Genomic DNA, 21,444 nt, shown 5'->3' on the forward strand with positions numbered 1-21,444 from the left:
AAGAAGAAGAAGAAAAGGACGAGTGGCTTGTGACAATACCCCCTGCACATACCTCCTTATAGGATTTATATAGTAACATTAAGAGTATCTCAATATTAGAGCCGATGAGGAAACCAAATCCGACAACTATTGAAGATCTCTCTAATCACTAAGTATCACATGTACGTAGAGAGGCATCTAGGAGACAATGTTTAACAACTGTAGAATTATTTCTTCATTTGACTATGACGTTGCGTAGTTGTTAGTGGGCCAATATAGGATGTATGCCCCCATTGTAGATAAAGAATTTGAGTATGTGTGGAGTAGCCTTGAAAATCAAACTGTTTGGCCTGAGTGGTCAAGGTCAAGATATCTTAGAGTCAAGTGAACTGAGTTGATGGAGTTATAAAGCCTGAAGTCCTCTAGGGTTGTGTGGACCCAATTGAGGGAGGAGTTGGGCGGCCTGAGATGATAGAGTCGAGGAGCTTGAGTCCTTTGATATAGAATGCGCCGAGCTGAAGGAGTAGGTGACTTGAGTTGATGGAGTCAAAGATCCTAAGTCTTATGGGGTTGTGTAGACTGAGCTGAGGGAGGAATCGGGGGTGACCTATACTATGGAGTTGATGAGCTTGAATCCTCTTGTATAAAGTAAATCAAGCTGAAGGAGTTGGGGGTGACCTAAGCTAATAGAGTCGAGGAACTCGAGTCCTCTAAAATTGTATGGACCGAACTGAGAGAAAAGTCGAGTGACTTGAGCTGATGAAGTCAAAGCACTTGAGTCTTCTGGAGTTGTGTGGACCGAACTAAGGAAGGAGTCATGTGGCCGTTTTAACCTTTATCTATGTTTAATTTTGACTTCCACCTATACTTACACGACTCAGAAGGTACCCCTATTACCATATCAAATATGTAATATGAAATTATAAATTTGTTCAAAATTTTGTATTATTTTTTTCTAATAATCGGACACATCCACTTTTTTTTTCATTTTATTTTTCATATAACAAATACATCAAACAGACACGTATACACACCCACAAATACGACTCCATATACAATAAAACAGAAATCCGAAACCCGCAAAAGCCTGAGGCCTCGTCGTTCACATGGCGAAGGCGGGGCGAGCAATCCCTAACGCACGAAATTTCTATTTTATTTTTCCACCTCGCTTCTCCCCCTTCTCAGTCCCCGCTGCTCCGATTCTCTCTCGCCTACTCCAAGCCTTACCCTAATCGTACGCGATCAGAGCTTACAGGTTCTGGTAGCCTGAATCGACGCCGGTGACGCAGAGGTTCGAATCGGAACTAGCATGGAAGGCGGAATGGAGGCTCCAGTCACTCCCTTCTTGAGGTAATTTTGAGTGATTCATTTTCTCGTCAGGATCGTGACTACAATTGCAATTTCGTGGGTTTGCGGGAGGTGGAATCGGGATCTGGAAATTTTGATCTCGACGGGAAGAGAATAGGAGATGAGTCGCATGCATGATTGAAGATGAACAATTTAAGCGTGGGCGATGATATGAAATCTAAGATACTCGAGACGAGTTAACTATGCACCATGTTTCTAAAGATGCCATTTTGCACCACATGATTATTTTCTCCTTGCTGGATTTGGATAAGATTTGTAGACGTGTTCCGTCGCTTGATTGTTATATTGGTAGTGTCCTAGACAACAGTGAATCAAGAAACTTGGATTGGTGTGGTGTGGTCGGATGGATAGATGTGATTGCTTTGATGACCTGGATGACCTTTTGAAATGTGCTTTCTTCAATCGTTGGTGTACATATTCTTTTTAACAATAATAGCGATGGTAAAATTATCATTGTAGATTATTATCATTTCCTCTCTGAAGATGCTTTTTTTACTTTGCAGTTTGTTTGCCGCCTTTTCTTATGGTATAGCATCAATGGCTATGGTGTTCATTAACAAGGCAGTTTTAATGCAGTATGGCTACTCTATGAGTCTCCTTACCTTGCAGGTATGGTTTATGTCTTTGGTGTGTACATTGTATGGATTGGATGTTGCTTTTTGTTTTTTAAACTTACTCTGTTCATATACGGTACTAGCAATTGGTCACAGCCCTTCTCATACACTTTGGCAAAGTCATAGGACGTACAAAAGCCAAAGTGAACATGACGACAGCTAAGAAACTCCTTCCAGTGTCGGTGTTCTATAATGCAAATGTGGCGTTTGCACTGGCAAGCTTGAAGGGCATCAATATTCCAATGTACATAGCTTTGAAGAGGCTCACCCCTCTTGCAGTTTTGGTGGTTGGATTTCTCAGAGGAAAGGGAAGGCCTTCAACTCAGGTAAAAAATCAGCTTGCTCTCCTTTTTTTCCCCTGAGGCACGAGCAACGGATTTTAGTTACTTACATTTCTTATGTTCGGTTAGTTTTGTTCTTGGTACTAATAGAATGTCCATTATCTCATTAATGCTGATTGGCGGAAGAAAATCAGTGGCTTGAAGTGAATGTTGCTCATTCGAATTGTATTTGACCTCTTTTTATTCTAACTCCTGGTTTTGATTAAAATTAAATTTATATTGTTTTAGTCTCCTTAACAAATATTGGTTGGATTAGAACATTCTGACTGGTATTATTTGTTTGGCATAAGTAATTCCACGTCTTTTATTCTTCTCTTTACACTCATCAAGAGAACATAATCAATAAATGTTTAGTGCGACACTGTGTTATGACTGTCCCCTTGTTTTCAAAAAAATTGTTGACGAGGAAAGAGGGTATTCAGAATAATCTGAAGGAAATAGTTAACATAATTAATTGAGTATTCTTTTCTGGTGTACGATATTTTTTGAAAGCAATAACGCTGAAAACTGCATAATATATTAAGATTCTGTTTGGGCAAGGGACCTGAGATAAATGTGCAAAAAGAATATTAATGTCCTTCTCTCTATTTCTGGAAATTGAATTTTATACATGGGCTATTACATTCACGGATTATGCTTATTTCAAATAAATCTATCTTAACTAGCGTTCCTGAACATGAATCTACCTGGCATATTGTCTCTCAATAATTACTTGGCTTTACTCGGATGTTTAAATGACCTTTCAGGTATCTCTTTCAGTCATCCTCACTGCTGTGGGAGTCATCATTGCAGCACTAGGAGACTTCTCCTTTGATTTCTATGGGTACACCATGGCCCTCACTTCTGTTTTCTTCCAGGTGAACATGTTTGCATGTTTTTACTTTGTTAGATATTGGAAAGTTTGATTAAAAAGTTAAATGTGAGTTATTAACAAATGTTGTTAAAGCTGGTCTAGATTAACGGCTGGTCATGATTGTAGACTATGTATCTGGTGCTGGTGGAGAAATCTGGAGCAGAGGAGAGGCTTACTTCAGTTGAAATAATGTTCTATAATGCCTTGATATCTCTCCCATTTCTGTTTTTCCTTATCATAGCAACAGGAGAATTTCCACACTCTGTTTCATTATTGTTCGAAAAGGTCAGAAACAACCTCTAGTATCTCAGTTCCACGATTTCAAATTATGTTTATGTTTGAGATATTTTTTGTTAGTTAATTTCCAAATTTTACTACATCATGGAAAGCATCACTTGTATTTGTTATTCACAAAGGTTCAAATCTGAGTGCTATCGTGTTATCATTTATTATACTGAAAATCAGATGCAGATCCAACAGTGCAGCCAGTACTGTGTAGGTTGTTTATTTTCTATTATTTCCTTCTAGAACAAGTATTATCTTCTGTTGAGGAACATTGAGGAATAGTAAGTCTACATTGTGTGTAGTTCGATTGAATTTAGACCATTGGTTTCTTAGCCGTCCACCAGCTTTCTTGGCCTTTGAAATGGTCTGGGCTTGGTGAAGGATTTTAGTTAGACCTGCAAATTACAATGTCACAAGCTGTTAGGATAATATTCCAAACTATAAGATTGACATGGTCGTAGTGGTGAATTGAAGTGGTAAAATCAGTATTGGGCAAAGGATGATATTGGGATTTACAATAAGAACTTGAGATCTGACTAAAGATGCAAAATTCAAGCAGAAAGACTAAATCTGGCCTGAGAAAAATGCAAGCTTTCATCTCAGGACCTTTCAAGTTTTTCCCAACCCTATTTCTCAGGAGTAATGTTTATCCACCCTTCATTGATTCTACATGGTGAAGGACCATGTGCAAAGATGGTCTTTTTTTTTCTTTTCTTTTCCTTTCAGTAATTTTGAACTTGGATTAGAAGAAAAGTAGCTAGGAAATTGATAGGTAATTCCATAACCATCAATAAGTTAATGATTGGTTCAATCAGCTCAGTTTTGCTATTCAAATAGTTGGATGTTTTTCTAACATGGCAGGCATATTCATTTACGTTCCTTGTGATTCTGGTTCTGTCATTGATAATGGGGATCGTCCTGAACTTCACGATGTTCTGGTGTACCATTGTGAACTCCGCTCTGACAACCACGATCGTCGGAGTTCTCAAGGGTGTCGGATCCACAGTGAGTATTAAACCGACATTTTCCTGAATTCATTGAAAGAATTGTCGACTTAGTTTAGTTTGTTGAATAACTTTTGCATGCTTGCTTCCAGACCCTTGGGTTCGTCTTGTTGGGTGGCGTCCAACTGCATGCTTTAAATGTGACTGGGTTGATCATCAACACAGCTGGTGGCCTGTGGTATTCATATGCTAAGTACCAGCAAAAGAAGAAAACTCCCCGCAAGGTGCTATCCCAAGAAGATCTAGTTAAAAACAAAGTTTGAATCAGAAGCATGTAGCCTTCTTGTGCTTAGAAATACGAAAGAAGAAAGGAAGAAGAATTACAAGAGAATAATAAGTGTTGCAGTGCTGAAAACAACCAAGTTTTCATGGAAGCATTATTCTTTATAGGTGGTGTCATACTTCGTAAGCCATTCTTTTACCTTTCCAGTTAAGGTGGAATGTTGAGATTTGTAATTGTAATCGACAAATTCCATCCATTTATATGTTGATAAGGATCACGAATCGAAGTGTTCTTTGTGCATTGTTCACTTGAATTTGAGATTGCGACCTGCGCTACCTGAGCTTGCCATACATATTTTATTAATTGCAGGTTTTGGTTCTAAACTTCCTCCGGAATCAGTTAATAGGGTTTCGAGCTCATCTTCGGCTTCCCTCCTCCACGGGCTCCATGTTGACGTAGGCGTAGCTCCGCGTGAAAGCAATCGAGCGAAAGAGAGAGCTCAAAGGTGGTACTTTTGTCGATTGGGCATCGGATTCGGCAAGAAACGAGGAAAATGTTCGTGTAAAGGATATTCGATCGAAGGCCGATGCGAACGAGAGAGAAGATCATTCTTCCGCTGCGGGGGGAGAAGAATCAGCGGCGATGGATCGCGGCGACGGTACAAAAGTTACTTTTTCTAGTTTCTTGATAATCGTGCTAGGAAATCGAACCGAGACCCAGTACAGGGTGCATTTCTCTGTCTTCCTCTTCGACGCTGCTGGAACAGTCGTTTGTGCCGGTGTTGTCTCATCTTTCCTTCCGCCTTGCTCTCTTCCTCGATTCCTCTTCGTACCCGATTCTAGATTTGTGGTTCCTCTTCTTACCCGATTCTAGATCGGATCGGATACGATCGTCCAGTTTTGAGACAGATCAGCAAATCCATACGAATTTTGCCAGAATTTAGCTGATTTCCGTTTACCACCAGTTGGAAGATGATTCAGATGATCTGCGCGATCCTTGCGAATTCGAGGCGGATTTACGGCGTGCGAATGATTTTCACTGTAAGGTCCATTACACTTACTGATCATATGCTGAAACTAATGGAACTGGTTTACTTCAGAGAGATGCGGAGAAGAGTGAGAATTACTGGCATTCAAAGTGCGGCTGCTACCAGGGTACTAATCTCTCACCAGTATTTTGTGCTTCTTGTTATTCACTTTTTTGCACGAAATTGAACTCATATTGCAGTGCTTTGTGTTATTAACACTTTGCTGCACATTCTTGGTGCTTGGTTTTATATTCAGTTTTTCAGAATAAGCAATTCTTAGAGCTTGATTCATGATGAATTGTTCAATCAGTTAATACTGCGTCCATTCCATTTGTTGTTATTTCAATCATCCCTTTGTTGTATTTCATATTCCTTCGGTATGAGTTACTGTTCGTGTGATCACCAGGATCAGTATCCACTGGTTGATGAAAATGTTGCCAAGATCAAGGGCAGATATCATCAAGGAACACAGCTTGCGACACATCCATCACAACTGGACGAATTTGCTCAAGCATAAGGTAGTAAATAAAGTAATAGAGTTGACGAACTTGATGAATTATCTTATTTTTCTGCATTTTAGTTTTGTTTTTAAGTTACATATGTATCAATATATGGCTTTGCATTAGAGCTGAAAGTAATAGAAGAATGAAGTTCATTAGAAAATAAACTGTTTCTACGTATTGAAATTTACTAGAAAACTAAAGACTACCTGTGCAGAAGATAGTCAACATGCAAACTACCTTTGAAGTAAGTCAATGAACAAAAATAATATATCGCTGGAAACAACTACACGTCTATATGCAACAACAAACACATCTTCAGGATATTTGTAAAAAGAATAAAAAGCAATCTAATCAATTTAGATGTCATTAGCAATTTCATCTAATTTCAACTTGCCAATCTAAATAGTTGAACCAAATACTTCATGATGATGAATCTAATTACTCACAAATTATTGTCAGCATCATGAAGCTAATTGATTTGATGAACAGTGTTACTAGCTTCACAAGATAATACGAGATACATAATGGGTAGTTGCTTTGAATTATGCTCTTGAAGATCAAGGCCACTTGGTCATGCTATTGATGCTATTGAAACTTTGTCACTAGTTTCAGTATATGCTTAGTGATTCCTTGTTTGGATATTTAAGGAAGGTCTTGCAATGTTTATTGATGGTGATAAAGATGTGACACGCCAAATTCAGTTTCCTCACATGAAACTTCTTTGGAAGCTTGCAGCACAATTGATTCATTCTACTCCTGAAACAACCAAGACATTTCAGAAGTTTGTAGCCAACATCAGCCCATGCATCTTATGTGCAGGTGAGTCGTCTTGCTCACTCGCTCACTCCAACCATTGCTACTTGTGAAATACACATGTCTTGATTCTTCTCCCTTTGAAGACTAGTTGAAATACTTTACATTTAACAAACATCCTCTTTCAAATGATTTATGATACCGCCGTCAAACTGCATGATGTTACAAAATTTTGATACACAAGATGCTTATATTCTATAGAGCTAACCATGAGAGTGCAAGAATCAGGAATGCATCACATCGAACTGAATTAATGAGCAGAAAATTCAAACATATCACCATTTTATATTCAGAATTCAAATTACAATAATATTACAATCAAGCTCAAGAGGGATAGATGGGAGGAATAAGCAAAAAAGAGAAGAGATTAAAACAAAAAGAAAATTATAATAAATTAGATAAGAAAAATTAAAATTATATAAAATAATAATAATATGAAAAATACTAAAACAAATTAAAGATCTTGCAAGGTCAAGAAAATTATAAAAAAAGGAAAAAAAAGAAAAAAAAGAAAAGAAAAGCTCAGATAGGATAACACCAGTGACAAATTCAATCAGCCACATCTTCCACACAGAAGTAGCAGAATAACTCATCCACTTCGGCATGCGGACGCATGTTGATCAGATCAAAGCATGCACTTGGTAGATGAATGGATAGGAGGAGGCTGGAAAGACTAGGAGTGTTGTGTGAAGAAGGGTTTTATATAGCCAATGAACTTTTTGACCTCAAACAGATACATAATAAAAGCTGACAGGACTAGGTGGTAACTAATTAAAAGCCTCTGGACTTGAAGTTGACATTACACTCGTTGAAAGCTGCAGGCTGCAGCAGCTGTTGAGCTGCCTACGCCAAACAACAGCTCTGTGATGTCTGAAAGCAGATTACATAACAAATCTTTTGTTCATAAGGGGAGCCAAAACTAGCAAATCCCAAGGAAGTATCAAAAGATCACCTGACGACTGAAGATTTCTTGCATTCCTGGGTTTGCACCTTTGGGATATATAATCTCTGAAACCATACTGTAGGTAGCTAAATTGGCTAGCTAGGGATAGGGACTATTGAATAGATGTTGAGAGAATCCTGCCAAGATTTTGCCAGCCCGTTACTTTCATTGCTGCCTTCGAAATGACTATACTTGTTAAGCGTTGGAAAACGAAATGGAAATTGGAAAGGCTGCCTATACTTTGATGGCTCAAATATTACGGTTTTACGGAGTTGTGTAGGGTTTTGACCTTTTTGACTCGATCTTCCCGGGCTCGTGAAACTGGCATTAATGCAGAAAAGTGTGATGTGCTGAATATATCAAGTCAACCTAAAGCACTGCCAGATAAATACCACCCCTTAAAAAAATCCCAGTCACTTAGTCTGGGCCAGGCTATAGTTTCGGCTTATCAAGTCCCAATGGCAGAACCACCGGCATCGAGGAGGATGGATTTACTCATTTAGAATAGGCAATTTTCATAGATTAGTAGGTACTGGGAGGAGAATAGGAGATTTGTTTTGACCCTTTTTTTCTCTTTATTTCTAATCGTCTTCATGCAACTTCAAACAATTGTAAACAAATTTTTATTCATGTGTTCATATGGAAATATATGATTTAATTGGATCACTTGATGTATTGCACCATTCTTGCCTGCATGCAATACAAATGACCAAGAACAATAACAAAGCACTGAGGGAAAGACAATGAACAAGACAAACATAGACATTTGCAAAAGAAACATACAGAGAATGAGAAAAGCATGACAGTGTAAATGACACAAATATGCCAGCACTTGAATGATCGGGCTATGCTCTTTCATCAATAGTCTCCCATCTGTGAATTGCTAAGGAGGGTTTTATTGACTGGTGTACCATGGATGTTTTCACGGCGAGAGATCCTTCACGGCTTCACCTGCTGTCGCCGTGAAATTCTGTAGGTGAAGGAATAACTTCTTGTGTCAAAATGAATAACATGAAAGAAAAAAAAATGCAACAATTAGTAGACATATGAGCTGTCTTTATTGACTAAGAAGAGATGCAATATCATGACATGAACTTATGATTTAACAAATTGATTTTTTTTATTCATCTAGAGTTCATATATTTGGTCAATTAGAAGGGTTTAATCCTTGGCATATGATCTCTCCGCCCACAATAGTGTGGAAGTCTTATTTTAATATATATAATTTTTAACCTGAAAGAAGACATATTGAATAAACTAGAGGTGCAGATGTGTGATAGAAAAGATTGGTTAATGTACAGAATGATTATTTATTTGCCAGGAGAGATTTGATTAGGCCCAACAATATGAGATGACAAATCAAGCTAGTTATATATGTATAGATGATTATCTATAGAGAAATAGTTCAATTTTTTGTCCCTTGATGAGTTGAGATCAAGCCTAAGACTCTGGTCTCTAGCTAAGGTCAGCCATAACCTTATATTCAAATTCATATGACAACTAGTTGGGGCACAAATTCTGTCATACTTGTTTTAATATTGGTTATATTCAAATTGATCACAATCATTGATTCTATGATAAATGATATGTTAAAATTGCAATATATGATGAAAATTTCAAAATAGACATGATGCATGAAAACTGTTGTATGTGTGTGAAAAGTTGATGTATGTATAAGAACTATTTACAGAAATTTTATGTTTGACTAGATGTAAAGATTGTGTTCTTTCAACGACTGTGGTCAACATTTTAGATTTACTTTTAAATGTCAGTGATTGATAGTTTTCATATTGTCCTACTGTATTAGAAGATCAAGTAGGCATGCAATCCATGAGATCGTAGCTGCAGGAACAGTGGCAATGGAGATAGATAGCAGCAGTTGACATGCGTTGAATCCAACACAGCCTCTCTATTGCCTCATCATCAACAAACATTCAATGGAGTTGACAGCAACTTGTGATCAGGTAAGATGCATCATGTCACGTACCGGCTACGTTTTGTCCTAACTCTGTTGGCTACTATCGATACAGACATCTCAGAGATCAAATTTATAAAATCATCCCTTTTGAGTAACTCCTATTTTTTAGTTTTCTTACAATCCATAAATGCATACTTCATGTGTAAAACAGAAGATATACCTATGAGACATACATGCATAGGAAATTGTTACCAAGTCGTAGAGGTGTAGCTGAAATTTGTAGTAGCCTTCAGTAAATTGATGGATGATAGATTAGACTGAGATGAAGCTAGACATGTGCGACATGCATGCATAACTTAATGCAGCCCACGAGTGACTGAGATGTTCACATGCACTTTGTCTTCCTGCAGTTAATTCTCACCTTCTCGAGCTGATCCAACTATGCAAACTGTTCCTGCAAACTCTTCAATTAATTATTGTCATCTTGAGGAACAACTACGATGCTACCAGATGAAGTACAAAATACACCAACTCAAACTTTGTCTCAATCACTGTGCCATTTAATTTCTTGGCACGACACTGTTTCTCGATTTGATACGCCTCTATCCATAACCAGCTTCGAGTGCGACTATTTATACTCCCTCTTCCAACTTAAATTCTACTTCTTCAAACTTCTATTGCTGATGTGCATGGCTAGGTCAGCGGCGACGAAGAGGAAGGCAATCAGCCGATCAAGATTGGTGAAGACGCCACTGCAGCATGTGGTGCTGAGGAAGCTGAGGAGGCTGAAGAAGCTTGTCCCAGGATGCTGCAGGAGCACGGCTATTGGATTAGAGGAATTGCTGAGGAGGACTGCACAGTATATCTCATTCCTGGAATTGAAAGTGATTCTTCTTAAGAGGACGATAGACCTTCATGGGCTTTAACAAACTTAAATAATAATCTGTACTCGTTGCTAATTATCTATCTAGCTTTACGGAGTTAATTTCATGCTGAATGTGTGTTCATCGTATTATCACATGAGATCTTGTACTCGCCTATGTTTGCATGAATAAACATTGCACCTCTGCTTCAGTCTTCCTGTTTCTGGTGACAAATGAAATGGCTGTTCCATCATGTTCTATGATCTACTGCCGGCAAAGACAAGATCTGTTCATATTTGAGGGACCCCACCATATCTAGTTCCAGACAGACACTGGATCTTCTTTGGTTAATCTAACTTGCAATCCCATGGATTACTATAGAACAAGAATGCATGATTCATTGATGGTTATCAATTAGGTTGATAGACAGAGTGGAAAGAAGAAAAAAACTCATATTATTTCTGTTCTTGCAGGATTTAGAAGGGGATCAGCAAACATGCATCAAACATTGAACTGAGTGATAAAAGCAGGAGGAACAGCTCCACATCTTGTCGCCCGTGTTTCCCGGATCTTGCAACACAGTTTCTGCATTTCTGAAACTCATCTCCTGTTCATGCTTTACAACTAACAAAAGCAAATAGTTTTACTGAAATAGTTCATTTTTTATTAACTGTTCTTGTGTTTTCCTGAAGCCAAGTTGGGTTTACTGGCTAACAACCTAAAATATTGAAAGTTAAGCCAGTCCAATGTGATTTTTGCACTGGTTTATCAACAATTAATTTATATTTAGGGTTTAAGACAATTTTTTTAAATTTTTTTCTATAAAACCCACAAAAAAGTTAACAAACGTATCATATATATATTTGATTAATTTTAAATAGTTTTAACCAATGTCTCTTCTTTTTTCAACTATTTGAATTCTTATTTTGTCTTTCACAATTTTAAGATTCCAATGTCTCTTCTTTTTTCAACCTATTATGTTCCCTTGTCTCTTTTGTCCTTTTTCTTTCAATATTTTTAATAATTTAAATATATAGACTTTTCTTTTCCAAGGTCGATGATTTTCTTCTAACACGTCTATCGACTCCTAAGAAGTCGTCGGTTTTTACCAAATATTTTTTAAAAAAAGTAATCTCCAGTAATTGAATTTAAAACTCGTGAGGGCGAAAAATATCAAAAATGGCATACAGATATTTTATTTTCTCTTACATGGATCAAATTGACCGTTGCTTCAGCGTGCGGCTCTCCACGATTCTCGAAGCATCATCGACTCCTTATCCCTCCGTGGGCCCGCTTTTTGCTCTAATATATAAAAAAATTAGGAAAAAAACACATGAAGGGCTGGGCCCCACGTGGTCCCCACCACCCATCGGTCAGAATAGGATGCGGCCCCCTGCTGAAGACCAGCCTGTCAAGTGCTTTACTTCGCCACCGCGAGTCGGTGACCGGATCTCGCGGTAGCCACCCACTTTATTCTCAAACGATCATAAAAACAAAAATAAACCCAATACGAAATTGTATGTGACAAATTAGTAGATAAATACCTAAAAATTAGCGGAAATAATGATAAAAAAATAATAATAATTTTAACCCTACAAGCTCTTGCTGTCGTGTCGGTAACCGTAGTAAGAAAGGTACCATTTGACGAACTTTTTGAGTCCGGCGTCCAGGTTGGTGGTCGGCTTGTAGCCGAGCTCGGCTCGAGCCGAGCTGATGTTGGCGTGGGTGAACGGCACATCGCCGTTCCCCGGCATCTCCACCACGTGCTTCTTCGCCTTCACCTTCAGATGCCGCTCTAGGATCCTCACCAACGCCGGCACCGTCACCGGAGACGTGTTGCCTAGGTTGTAGATCCGGTACTGCGCCGGCCGTCGCTTCTTCCCGCCGCTCCCCGTGCTCGCCTCAGCCGTGTCCAGGGCCGCCACGCAGCCTCGGACGATGTCGTCGATGTAGGTGAAGTCGCGCGCGAGGTCGGCGCCGTCGCGGCGTCGGTAGACAGTGATGGGTTTGCCCTGGAGAATGTTGCGGGTGAAAGAGTAGTAGGCCATGTCCGGCCGGCCCCAAGGTCCGTATACGGTGAAGAAGCGGAGACCGGTGATGGAGAGGCCGTAGATGTGGTTGTAAACGTGGGTGATCTCCTCGCCGGCCTTCTTCGTGGCGGCGTAGAGGGAGGCCGGTCGATCGGTTCGGTGAGACTCGGAGAAGGGGACCTTGTCGTTGAGGCCGTAGACGGATGAGGAGGAAGCCCAGACGACGGCGGGCTGCGGATCGGCGGATTTACAGGCCTCCAAGAGGGTCACGAGGCCGGCGACGTTGCTGTGCACGTATGAGGCCGGATTCTCAATGGCGTAGCGGACGCCGGCCTGAGCGGCAAGGTGCATCACGTGAGTGAAGGGCACGGTGTCGAACAGCTTGGCGAGGAGGCGGGCATCGTTGACGTCGCCCTCCACGACGAAGACCCCGTGGGAGTCGAGCAGCGCCTTGCGGGCCTTCTTCAGGGAGGGATCGTAGTAGGCGTTGAAGTTATCGAGGCCGACGACGCCATCGCCACGGCGGCGGAGAGCGATCGACACGTGCGAGCCGACGAAACCAGCGGCGCCGGTGACGAGGACAGTGATCCCATCTGGGCGGGTCACGGCGGCGGAAGCGCGGATCTGGCGCTCCCAGTGGTGGCCTCCCCAGGAGGCGGTGAGGTACCGGGAGGACGTGGCGACGAAGCTCTGGAAACTGAGGTAGGAGGCGGTGAGAGCTATGAGGAGGAGCGCCCACAGGAAGAGCGTGCTTGTCGAGGCGAAGCAGCGATGAAGCTTCCGGTTCAGCGCGTGCGTCCGCTCGATCTTCACCTTCCCCGGCGTCGACGGGAACAGATCGTCCTCGAGAACCCTCGGCTTCATCTCCCTAGCGATCGATCCAGGTACTCTTTCTTCCACAATTCGATCTCTAGAACAGTGAGATCGATCGATCCAGGTAACCTTTCTTTCACAATCGATCTCCTGAACAGTTTGATCGATCGCTCAGCAACAGATCGATCGATAACGATCGCGTAGAAATCAAAGAGACGAAAGCAGATCAGAAGAGAAGACTCTGAATTATTTATTCATTTTTTAATCTGCACCCGCTGAGGAGGGGCATGGTCGGCGGTGGAGCGCCTAAATAAGGAAACAAGGGGACGGGGTGGTTTATTAAGCCGACGGGCCTAAGTTAACCACAAAACTGTACCCGCTGATCCCGCCGCGTGAAGCCAGTCCAAGACAGGGTGGCTCCGTTTAACTTCTTTAATTCGAGGGGGACCCACATTTTTCTCGAATGATGAAGACGGTGGTGAATTGAGGCAGAGTTTTTCCACTTATCTTGTTAATTTTGGAAAATTCTAGATTCCACTCAAAACTTATCTTCTTCTCTAATTATCTTCGGAATATAATTATCCAAATAAAATATTACAAATATTTCAATTAAAAATTAATAATGTCTTTAATGGTTGGATATTTGAACGATTCATTAGAATTATTACTAATTTTGGATATTTGAATGACTCATTGCCATATTTAGAACAAGATTGAGTAACATGAGGGGAGTTTTTATACTTTGAATAATCTCATAAATATCCTCTAGTATTTTCTCGAAAACTTAGATGAGTTTTGGCGATGTAAAATTTAAATAATATTTACAAAAAGAGCAATGCACATTTTGTTAATTGACAACTAATTTATTTTATAAGCATCAAAACAAACACATGTTGTAAGAGGATCCAATGCATAAATTCTAAAAGCTATATCAACCGTGCGTGAGGCGGTTGACTTTGTGTCGGTAACTGTGAAAGTTGACTTTTTCTGAATGATCCATACGATAAGAATCATGGAAATGAGATTACTGTATAAATAAATAAATAAATATATATATATATATTAAAAAATTGTTAAATCTTAAAAATAAAGATACTGTAATCCTACTGCTCTCTCTGATATTTTATTAGTAACATCGCACGATCCTTCAACGCCTTTCGTAACCGAAACACCTCCCCCGCAGTCCTCCCTTCGCCTTTTCATCGTACGAATTCCACAGGGCTGCCCACCGAAATCCCTCCTTTTCTCGTTCTCGCACTGCGATTCTTCGATATTTCTCGCCCAATTTCTTTCGCCGGCCCTCTTCGACTTTGGGTCGGATTCTTCGTCGGCGGGATTTGAGAGGTCAGATGCTTTCTAACTGGCGTATTTGGTGATCTCGAATTTTCCGGTTGGAGAATTCTAAAATAATGTTTTTGGAATTCGTCTTCGTTGTTTCGTCTGTTTTCTTTTCTTGTGTCAGATTGATGGAATCTATGGGTTTAGTTAAAGATTTAAGGCTCTGGATGCACATTGTGGATGTAAGGAAGTGAAATTTTTTTGCAATTTTTTTTGTTTGCAGGAGTGGTTGTTCTAAAATCCCTAGAATCTCCATGCCCTTCTCATAGTATGAGAAGGATCTCCTGGAATCGCCATCGGTCTGCAGGTGAACTCTCGTTTTCCTAGATCTTTTTCTGTGTCTCTTGTAAGAAAAATTGGCTAGAATACAAACGATTCTCCATCTTCGACTTGGCGATTCTTCGCTTGTTCCCATGAAATCTGCTAGTCGTCTTTCAGTTTTCCACCAGCTGCCCTGCTTTACTCTCCTTTCTCCGCAGCACTCTCATCCTCTACAGTTGACTGTAGTATCGTGATATTTTTTTGCTTCGATCTGCTTTATTCCTTATGAATTTGGTGTGAGGATTCATCTGAAAGTTCCATTGTATGATTGTCTCATCTTGATTTTCTTTGTTTACCATTATGCATGATTTTCCTTTGTAATTTCAATTTTGCGTGATAAAAAACCCCACAATTTCCTCCAAAAAAGGAAAACGAAATCTGCTTGACTGGTGATTTTGGTTTGCTTAGTTTATGAATTCACCTAGCTGATGGAGGGACTTTTGTGGCAGATTTGTGGTTGTGGTAGTGTTGTACTCAACAATGTAGTTTCATGTGAAGGCAGCACTTAATGGATGCACGTAACATTGAGCCCCTTGGTGCTACAGCACAGTCGAAGCCCACTCAGGAAGAAGATAATTCTGGTCCACCATTGCTCCCTTCAGAGAAAAGCAATGCCACTCTGGCCACCCGTAAGCCTCGCACTGTTGCTTCTAGATACATGAATGGGATCTCATCCACTCCAGTTTCATCGTCTAGTAACTCAAAACGATGCTCCTCTCCAATTTCTAGTCGCAGCCACACGTCCACTGTGCCTGGGATGTCAATGCCTAAGCGATCCCAGTCAGCTGAGAGGAGACCAGTGAAGCCTTCATCAAGGTTTTCTGCACCATCATCCCCATCTAGACCTTCTACTCCACCTTCTCCATCTTCTAGACCAGCAACTCCAGTCCGAGATGTTACCGTAACTCACAATACTGCACGACACTTGCTCAGCAACAAGGCACGAGATGGTTTGTGGCCTTCAATGCGGAGCCTATCTTCTTCTTTCCAGTCAGAATCTCTTGTAGTTAAGGAAAAAATGAGAGAAAAGTTGGTGGCAAATTCCTCCTCTGTTAAATCAATTAAGTCTTTAGCTGATGCTGTATCTGAGAGGAAGAGGACTCCTTTGAGAGGAAGAAACGCATCTGACCAATCAGAGAATTCCAAACCACCAGGAAACTCGAATGCAAAGATCTTAGATCAACATCGGTGGCCAGCTATGATGGGAGGGAGATTGCCCCCAAGTGTAATGTCTAGAAGTTTGGATCTATCTGATAAAATTAGCAAATCAACTAGAACAGTTGCTTCACGAGGGGTCTCCCCTAATAGAATCAATCTGTCTACTGATAGCGCATCCAGAAATTCCAAGTTCTCACTAAGTAATGCATCTGAACAATCATCAAATCATGGAGGTAGAAAAGTAGAACGAGATGTGAAACCTGTTGTAAGTTCTTCACAAACTCCTATGAGGTCTTCATCTGCAAAACGCCCAAGTAGTAATCAGTCATCAGGCTCTCCAGGTTTGCGTCCTTCATCATCCAGTGGTCGGTTACCAGTCATTCCAGGTTTGCATCGTCCTTCATCTCCAAGTAAGGTTTTATCAGCATCATCATCGACATCTAAGGGGATGATGAGTCCTTCGAGGACAAGGCCATCTTCTCCAATGTCATTGTCAACCAATGTTACTAGCAGAGCGGGTGGTACATCCTCTGTCTTTAAGTGCAGTGGTGATGTGCAAAGAGGAAAGTTGACTGCCAGTGAGATAGAAGATGCTCATCAGCTAAAATTGCTGTATAATGCAAGTATGCAGTGGCACTTTGTCAATGCACAAACAAACAAGACATTGTCAATTCAAAGAATGAGCACAGAGGTCGGGTTTTGGTTACTCAGATTACATCATTTAATCGTTATAAACTCTTAAGTCTAGCAGGTTCTTTGATTATTCTTTTATTAGACTCCATTATTTTTTTTTTGAAATTTGTTAGTGTTTATTCACTTTGTTATAAGTATGAAATATTAACTAATCACGACAATTGCATTAATTTTGTATCTGACATTTGCTTTAATTATTTGTAATTTCATCTCTGTCATCCTGTCTAATAATGTCTCGTTAGTAGTTCTCACATAGATCTTCGCATACAATATGTAGCATCATTCTTTTATCATAACTTTTGTCATTGTTGCTACAGGTTTTCATGGTTGATGGTATTTGGTAATTAGCTTACGTCGTCCACTATTTTTTTTTTCACAGATGCAAAAACAAACTTTTATTAACATGCTTTACTTGATTACCTTTGTTCTTCTAGCTTTTCATTATAAGCAAAATATTAGGGGAGGGGAAAACAGATTGATAAGTTGAATCTTCTGTTGCTCGCATTAAGTTTAGTCTTTGTTTTCCTATATTGCCATCCCTATCACCATGTCTATATTTCTGTACCAAAAATCCATGATTACTACATGAGTACAATCTGGCTCGGCAAACTTGGTTAACATGGTTATTTTGTTTTTGGTCCTCTTACAGAATCTTCTTCAGAACGTCTGGAATAATATGTCAATGTCATGTAATTCTGTCACCATGAAAAGGATTGATGTGCATCAATTGCAGGGGGACTTGAGGTTGGGTATTAGTTTGAAAGAACAGGTAAGAAATGGTCCATTCAGTTCTTTTTCCCTCATAAATTCCTCATAGGACACAGTATACACTCAATTGATTTTATCCTGATCACTACAATTTGTAGCTTTAAGAAATTTTATGGCTAAGCATTCTTATAAGAGTTAATCGTGCCATGAATCTTTGGAATACCAACTAGACCCGAGATCATAAGCTTTTTGAGTCAATGCAATTAAAGAATATAATCTAATTTTATATTTTTCTTTTCCTAGATTTAAAAATCCAGTAAGTGATTTTCTCTCTATATTCAGATCATGTCTCTGTAGAAATTATCTTATGCTTCAGGCACACCGTTGTGTCATTTTGGAATTCAAATACTTGTCATTTCTACAATTCTTCCGATCCATAAAACATTGGCACATACCTAATTTTTATTTATCATCTAAATTCACATAACATCATAATTATCTATTTGACTTTCTGTATTGATCACAATATTTCCAAAGATTGTTTTGCTTCTAATGTAAGCTTGGAGATATTCAACCAATATTTTTCTGTGTTATAGCCATTTATTGTTACCCTTATTAATATCTAAAGAGATCTTGTTTGGAAAATCTTCTAGATGACATATCTTGAACAATGGGCGGCACTAGAAAAGGATCACTTTAGCTCTTTGTCTGGGGCAATCAAAGCTTTAAATTCAAGCACTCTACGGCTCCCTATTACAGGAGGAGCAAAGGTGTTACATGCTACAATTAATTTTCATTTCATATTTCATATATAGTATGAAGGATTCCAATACTGCCTGGACGAAGGATTGCTTAACAACTTCTATTAGAATATGAATTTTTGGTAGGTATCTATGTTTTAATCAACCAAATATTTCTTGTCTGTATTTTGCAGGCAGATATAACTGACATGAAGAATGCAGTTAGTTCAGCAGTTGATATATTGCAAGCTATGGGCTCCTGTGTTTGTCGTTTGTTGTCTAGGGTAAAATTTATCACTATTTACCACAAAGTATTCTATTTAACTCATATGTTTGCCACTGAGGAACTAGGATTGATGGGCATGCATTCACTCTGAGCTAATCTAGTAACTTTCTTTCTCGCACAATTTTTTGGGCATATCCTACATTTTTCCTCCTGGAACTCAATATGCCTCTCTAGTGTGTTGCAGTTTGTGCGAGACACCTTTTAGCGATGAAATTGGTTGTATACATGACCCATTGACTTCTTTAGGAAACAATCACATTTAGAGTAGGAGAATAAACTTAATATTGGTATTATCTGCTGCAAGGTTTTGCCCAAGGTCACATTTTGTCAGATGGCCTGATTTGTAAATATCATAAGACATATCCGTTTGCCCAAAGTTCTAAACACACTGGCAATGTAAATTGTGTTTTAGAATCTTCAGAAGATAACATGGATAGCAAGGTTAAATTTATAGAGGAAGTTTTCTATGTCTGAGTTTGATATGACACAGCAGACCAATCTGAATATTGATGCATAGTTATTGTTTCAAATGAGCCTAGTTATATCTGTGCATTTCACCTACACGAATCTTTTTTTCAATTTTGACAGAATTAATTTCATTCATTTTAGGTTGATCGTTTTAGTGCTTTTGAGTTTGATAATGACTTCTTTATTTGGGTTTTATGTTTACTAGGTTGAAGTTACAAAGTCTCTCATTTCTGAGATTAAAGCTGCTGCAGAAAACCAAAAATCCATGCTTGATGAGTGCATGAAGTTACTAGCTTTTGCTGCTGCTGAGCAGGTTTGTGATGATAAACTGTGGCTTTACACAATCAAATTATACATTCCTACTGAGCTTCTTACTTCATTTGGTCTGTTTCTGCACCTGATTTATAGCACCATTTCAATCATTATAATAAGTTGTCTGGAATCAACTTTTTAACACAAACATAAACATTAAATCGCAAGGAAAACATATCTCCTACTTAGAAAGCAGTAATATTGCCAAGCTTCTGGTTGGGGCAAGGCTGAGAAAAGTCTATGTTTAGCCTATAATGTCTGCCAGTCCTTTAAATATCAAAGAGTTGAAAGACTATGATAATCCTGATTTTGGCTTTATTATTAAAGTTTTATTATACTGTCATCTTTATATTTTTCTCAACTATGTGAGGTTGGTTATATGAATCTTAACCTTCTATTAATATATCTGCAACGCCATATCAAAAAGTTTTATACTGTATCATATAACTAGAAGTTTGCTGAGATTTTCCTTAAAATTAGGACCAGCAAAAAACTCTTGAACTAATAATTATCATATTGCATTGTGTAACAAAAAGTTTGTGAGACTTGCCTTAGAATTAGGACGAGCAAGATACTCTTGAGCTAGTAAACTTAAACTTAGGACTTTCAATAGTCTTAACCTATGGTTTCATATAGCAACACTGAAACACACCAGAAATTTACATTGTTTTACTTGTAGGCTTCTGTCAATCGCATCTGATGTATGCCAACAATCAACTATGGTTTTCCACTGCTTTATCAAACAGGTACAGGAGTCCAGTCTCAGGGCACATTTGATGCAGCTCAGAGAAGATGCTCGCAAGCTAAATTAGCAAAACGAATTACCAGATGATGTGATCGATGCTCATCGTGTGCGGCAGTCATTGATTGGAAGAGACTTTTTGCCTCTCCAGAGAGCCAAGCTACATGTACTTCCCAGTGCAATACTGCAAATAGCTCACCGAAACAGAAAGCATTGAAGGATAGAAAGCCAAACAAATAGTGAAGACGTGCAACCTTAGATCTTATAGTGGCAGTAAGAATGCAGGACTGCTACTCTAAAAAAGGGTCAGTCCTCGAATTTACTAACCACATACTCATAGTTTTTGATTACTAATTGGTGTACTTATTTGATGTAGATCACAGTGGTCTTTCATACACTCAGTTCCATTAACTTGCAATGTAGTATATTTTTCTTTCAGAAAAAAAGAAGAGAAAACTGAAGTTCATCGCGGCTGGTTCAATGAGGTCAAATGTGGTTTAGATTGACGCAGTGTGTGTATTCTGATTTCTATTGAAATAGCCATAGTGTATGTGTTAAGATCGATCTTGTCTGGCTTCAAAAACATTGGATATCTCATTTGGCATTGTGGAAAAGTTGATATGAAAAGTTGTTACTCCAACTCACTTCTTAATGCCTAAATTTCCATGATCTAGTAGTCAAAACAAAGTGATGTAATCATGGAAAGAACTACCAACAAAGATATCTTAAGAAATCCATAAGTGAATAAACATAATTTTTAAAATAATTTTTCTTGACATTTGTAACCATTGAGAATATGTTACAAATTCGAATAAATTTTAAGAAATTGTGCTAAAATTTAGAGAAAATATTTAAGAATAAATAGGTTACTATACGTCGATGTAGTATAGTGGTGAATATTCTCGCCAGTTACGCGGATTTGATCCCTTGCAACGGTGGGTTTTTTTAACTAGTTTAGCAATCTTTGTGCTAAAAGTTATGAGAGAAATTAAATCTCTAGAAGAGAAGAACACCAATGTCGTTGTAGTATAGTGGTGAGTATTCCCGCCTGTCACGCGGGTGACCCGGGTTCGATCCCCGGCAACGGCGAAAATTTCTTTT

General features: G+C 39.1%; 3 protein-coding genes, 1 long non-coding RNA gene and 1 other non-coding gene across 5 annotated transcripts; 4 read left to right on the forward strand and 1 right to left on the reverse strand.

Moving 5' to 3' along the window:
- Nucleotides 1–1,081: 1,081 nt before the first annotated feature.
- LOC141826640 (UDP-galactose/UDP-glucose transporter 7-like) lies at nucleotides 1,082–4,967 on the forward strand. The gene is made up of 7 exons (XM_074713906.1): nucleotides 1,082–1,329; nucleotides 1,851–1,956; nucleotides 2,045–2,287; nucleotides 3,049–3,159; nucleotides 3,282–3,440; nucleotides 4,302–4,445; nucleotides 4,537–4,967. Exons 1-7 carry the CDS (start codon nucleotides 1,289–1,291, stop codon nucleotides 4,705–4,707), a joined length of 975 nt encoding a protein of 324 aa, XP_074570007.1. The 5' UTR covers nucleotides 1,082–1,288; the 3' UTR covers nucleotides 4,708–4,967.
- A 260-nt stretch (nucleotides 4,968–5,227) lies between these two features.
- Nucleotides 5,228–10,643, forward strand: LOC141826229 (uncharacterized). The gene is made up of 6 exons (XR_012601628.1): nucleotides 5,228–5,707; nucleotides 5,767–5,821; nucleotides 6,101–6,212; nucleotides 6,933–7,016; nucleotides 9,761–9,917; nucleotides 10,282–10,643. It is a non-coding gene; the product is annotated as an uncharacterized LOC141826229 (long non-coding RNA).
- A 1,578-nt stretch (nucleotides 10,644–12,221) lies between these two features.
- Nucleotides 12,222–13,874, reverse strand: LOC141826228 (UDP-glucuronate 4-epimerase 1-like). The gene has a single exon (XM_074713478.1). It carries the CDS (start codon nucleotides 13,626–13,628, stop codon nucleotides 12,327–12,329), a length of 1,302 nt encoding a protein of 433 aa, XP_074569579.1. The 5' UTR covers nucleotides 13,629–13,874; the 3' UTR covers nucleotides 12,222–12,326.
- An 880-nt stretch (nucleotides 13,875–14,754) lies between these two features.
- Nucleotides 14,755–20,947, forward strand: LOC141826227 (AUGMIN subunit 8-like). The gene is made up of 8 exons (XM_074713477.1): nucleotides 14,755–14,921; nucleotides 15,139–15,222; nucleotides 15,686–17,085; nucleotides 17,737–17,856; nucleotides 18,449–18,565; nucleotides 18,730–18,819; nucleotides 19,495–19,602; nucleotides 20,348–20,947. Exons 3-8 carry the CDS (start codon nucleotides 15,745–15,747, stop codon nucleotides 20,411–20,413), a joined length of 1,842 nt encoding a protein of 613 aa, XP_074569578.1. The 5' UTR covers nucleotides 14,755–14,921; nucleotides 15,139–15,222; nucleotides 15,686–15,744; the 3' UTR covers nucleotides 20,414–20,947.
- Nucleotides 20,948–21,360: 413 nt separating this feature from the next.
- Nucleotides 21,361–21,432, forward strand: TRNAD-GUC (transfer RNA aspartic acid (anticodon GUC)). Its single transcript has one exon. It is a non-coding gene; the product is annotated as a tRNA-Asp (tRNA).
- Nucleotides 21,433–21,444: the final 12 nt, after the last annotated feature.

Source organism: Curcuma longa, chromosome 4, assembly GCF_044706935.1.
Source record: "Curcuma longa cultivar G26 ecotype Majalengka, Jawa Barat chromosome 4, ITB_CL_G26_1.1, whole genome shotgun sequence".
In the NCBI taxonomy this organism is placed as follows: domain Eukaryota; kingdom Viridiplantae; phylum Streptophyta; class Magnoliopsida; order Zingiberales; family Zingiberaceae; genus Curcuma; species Curcuma longa.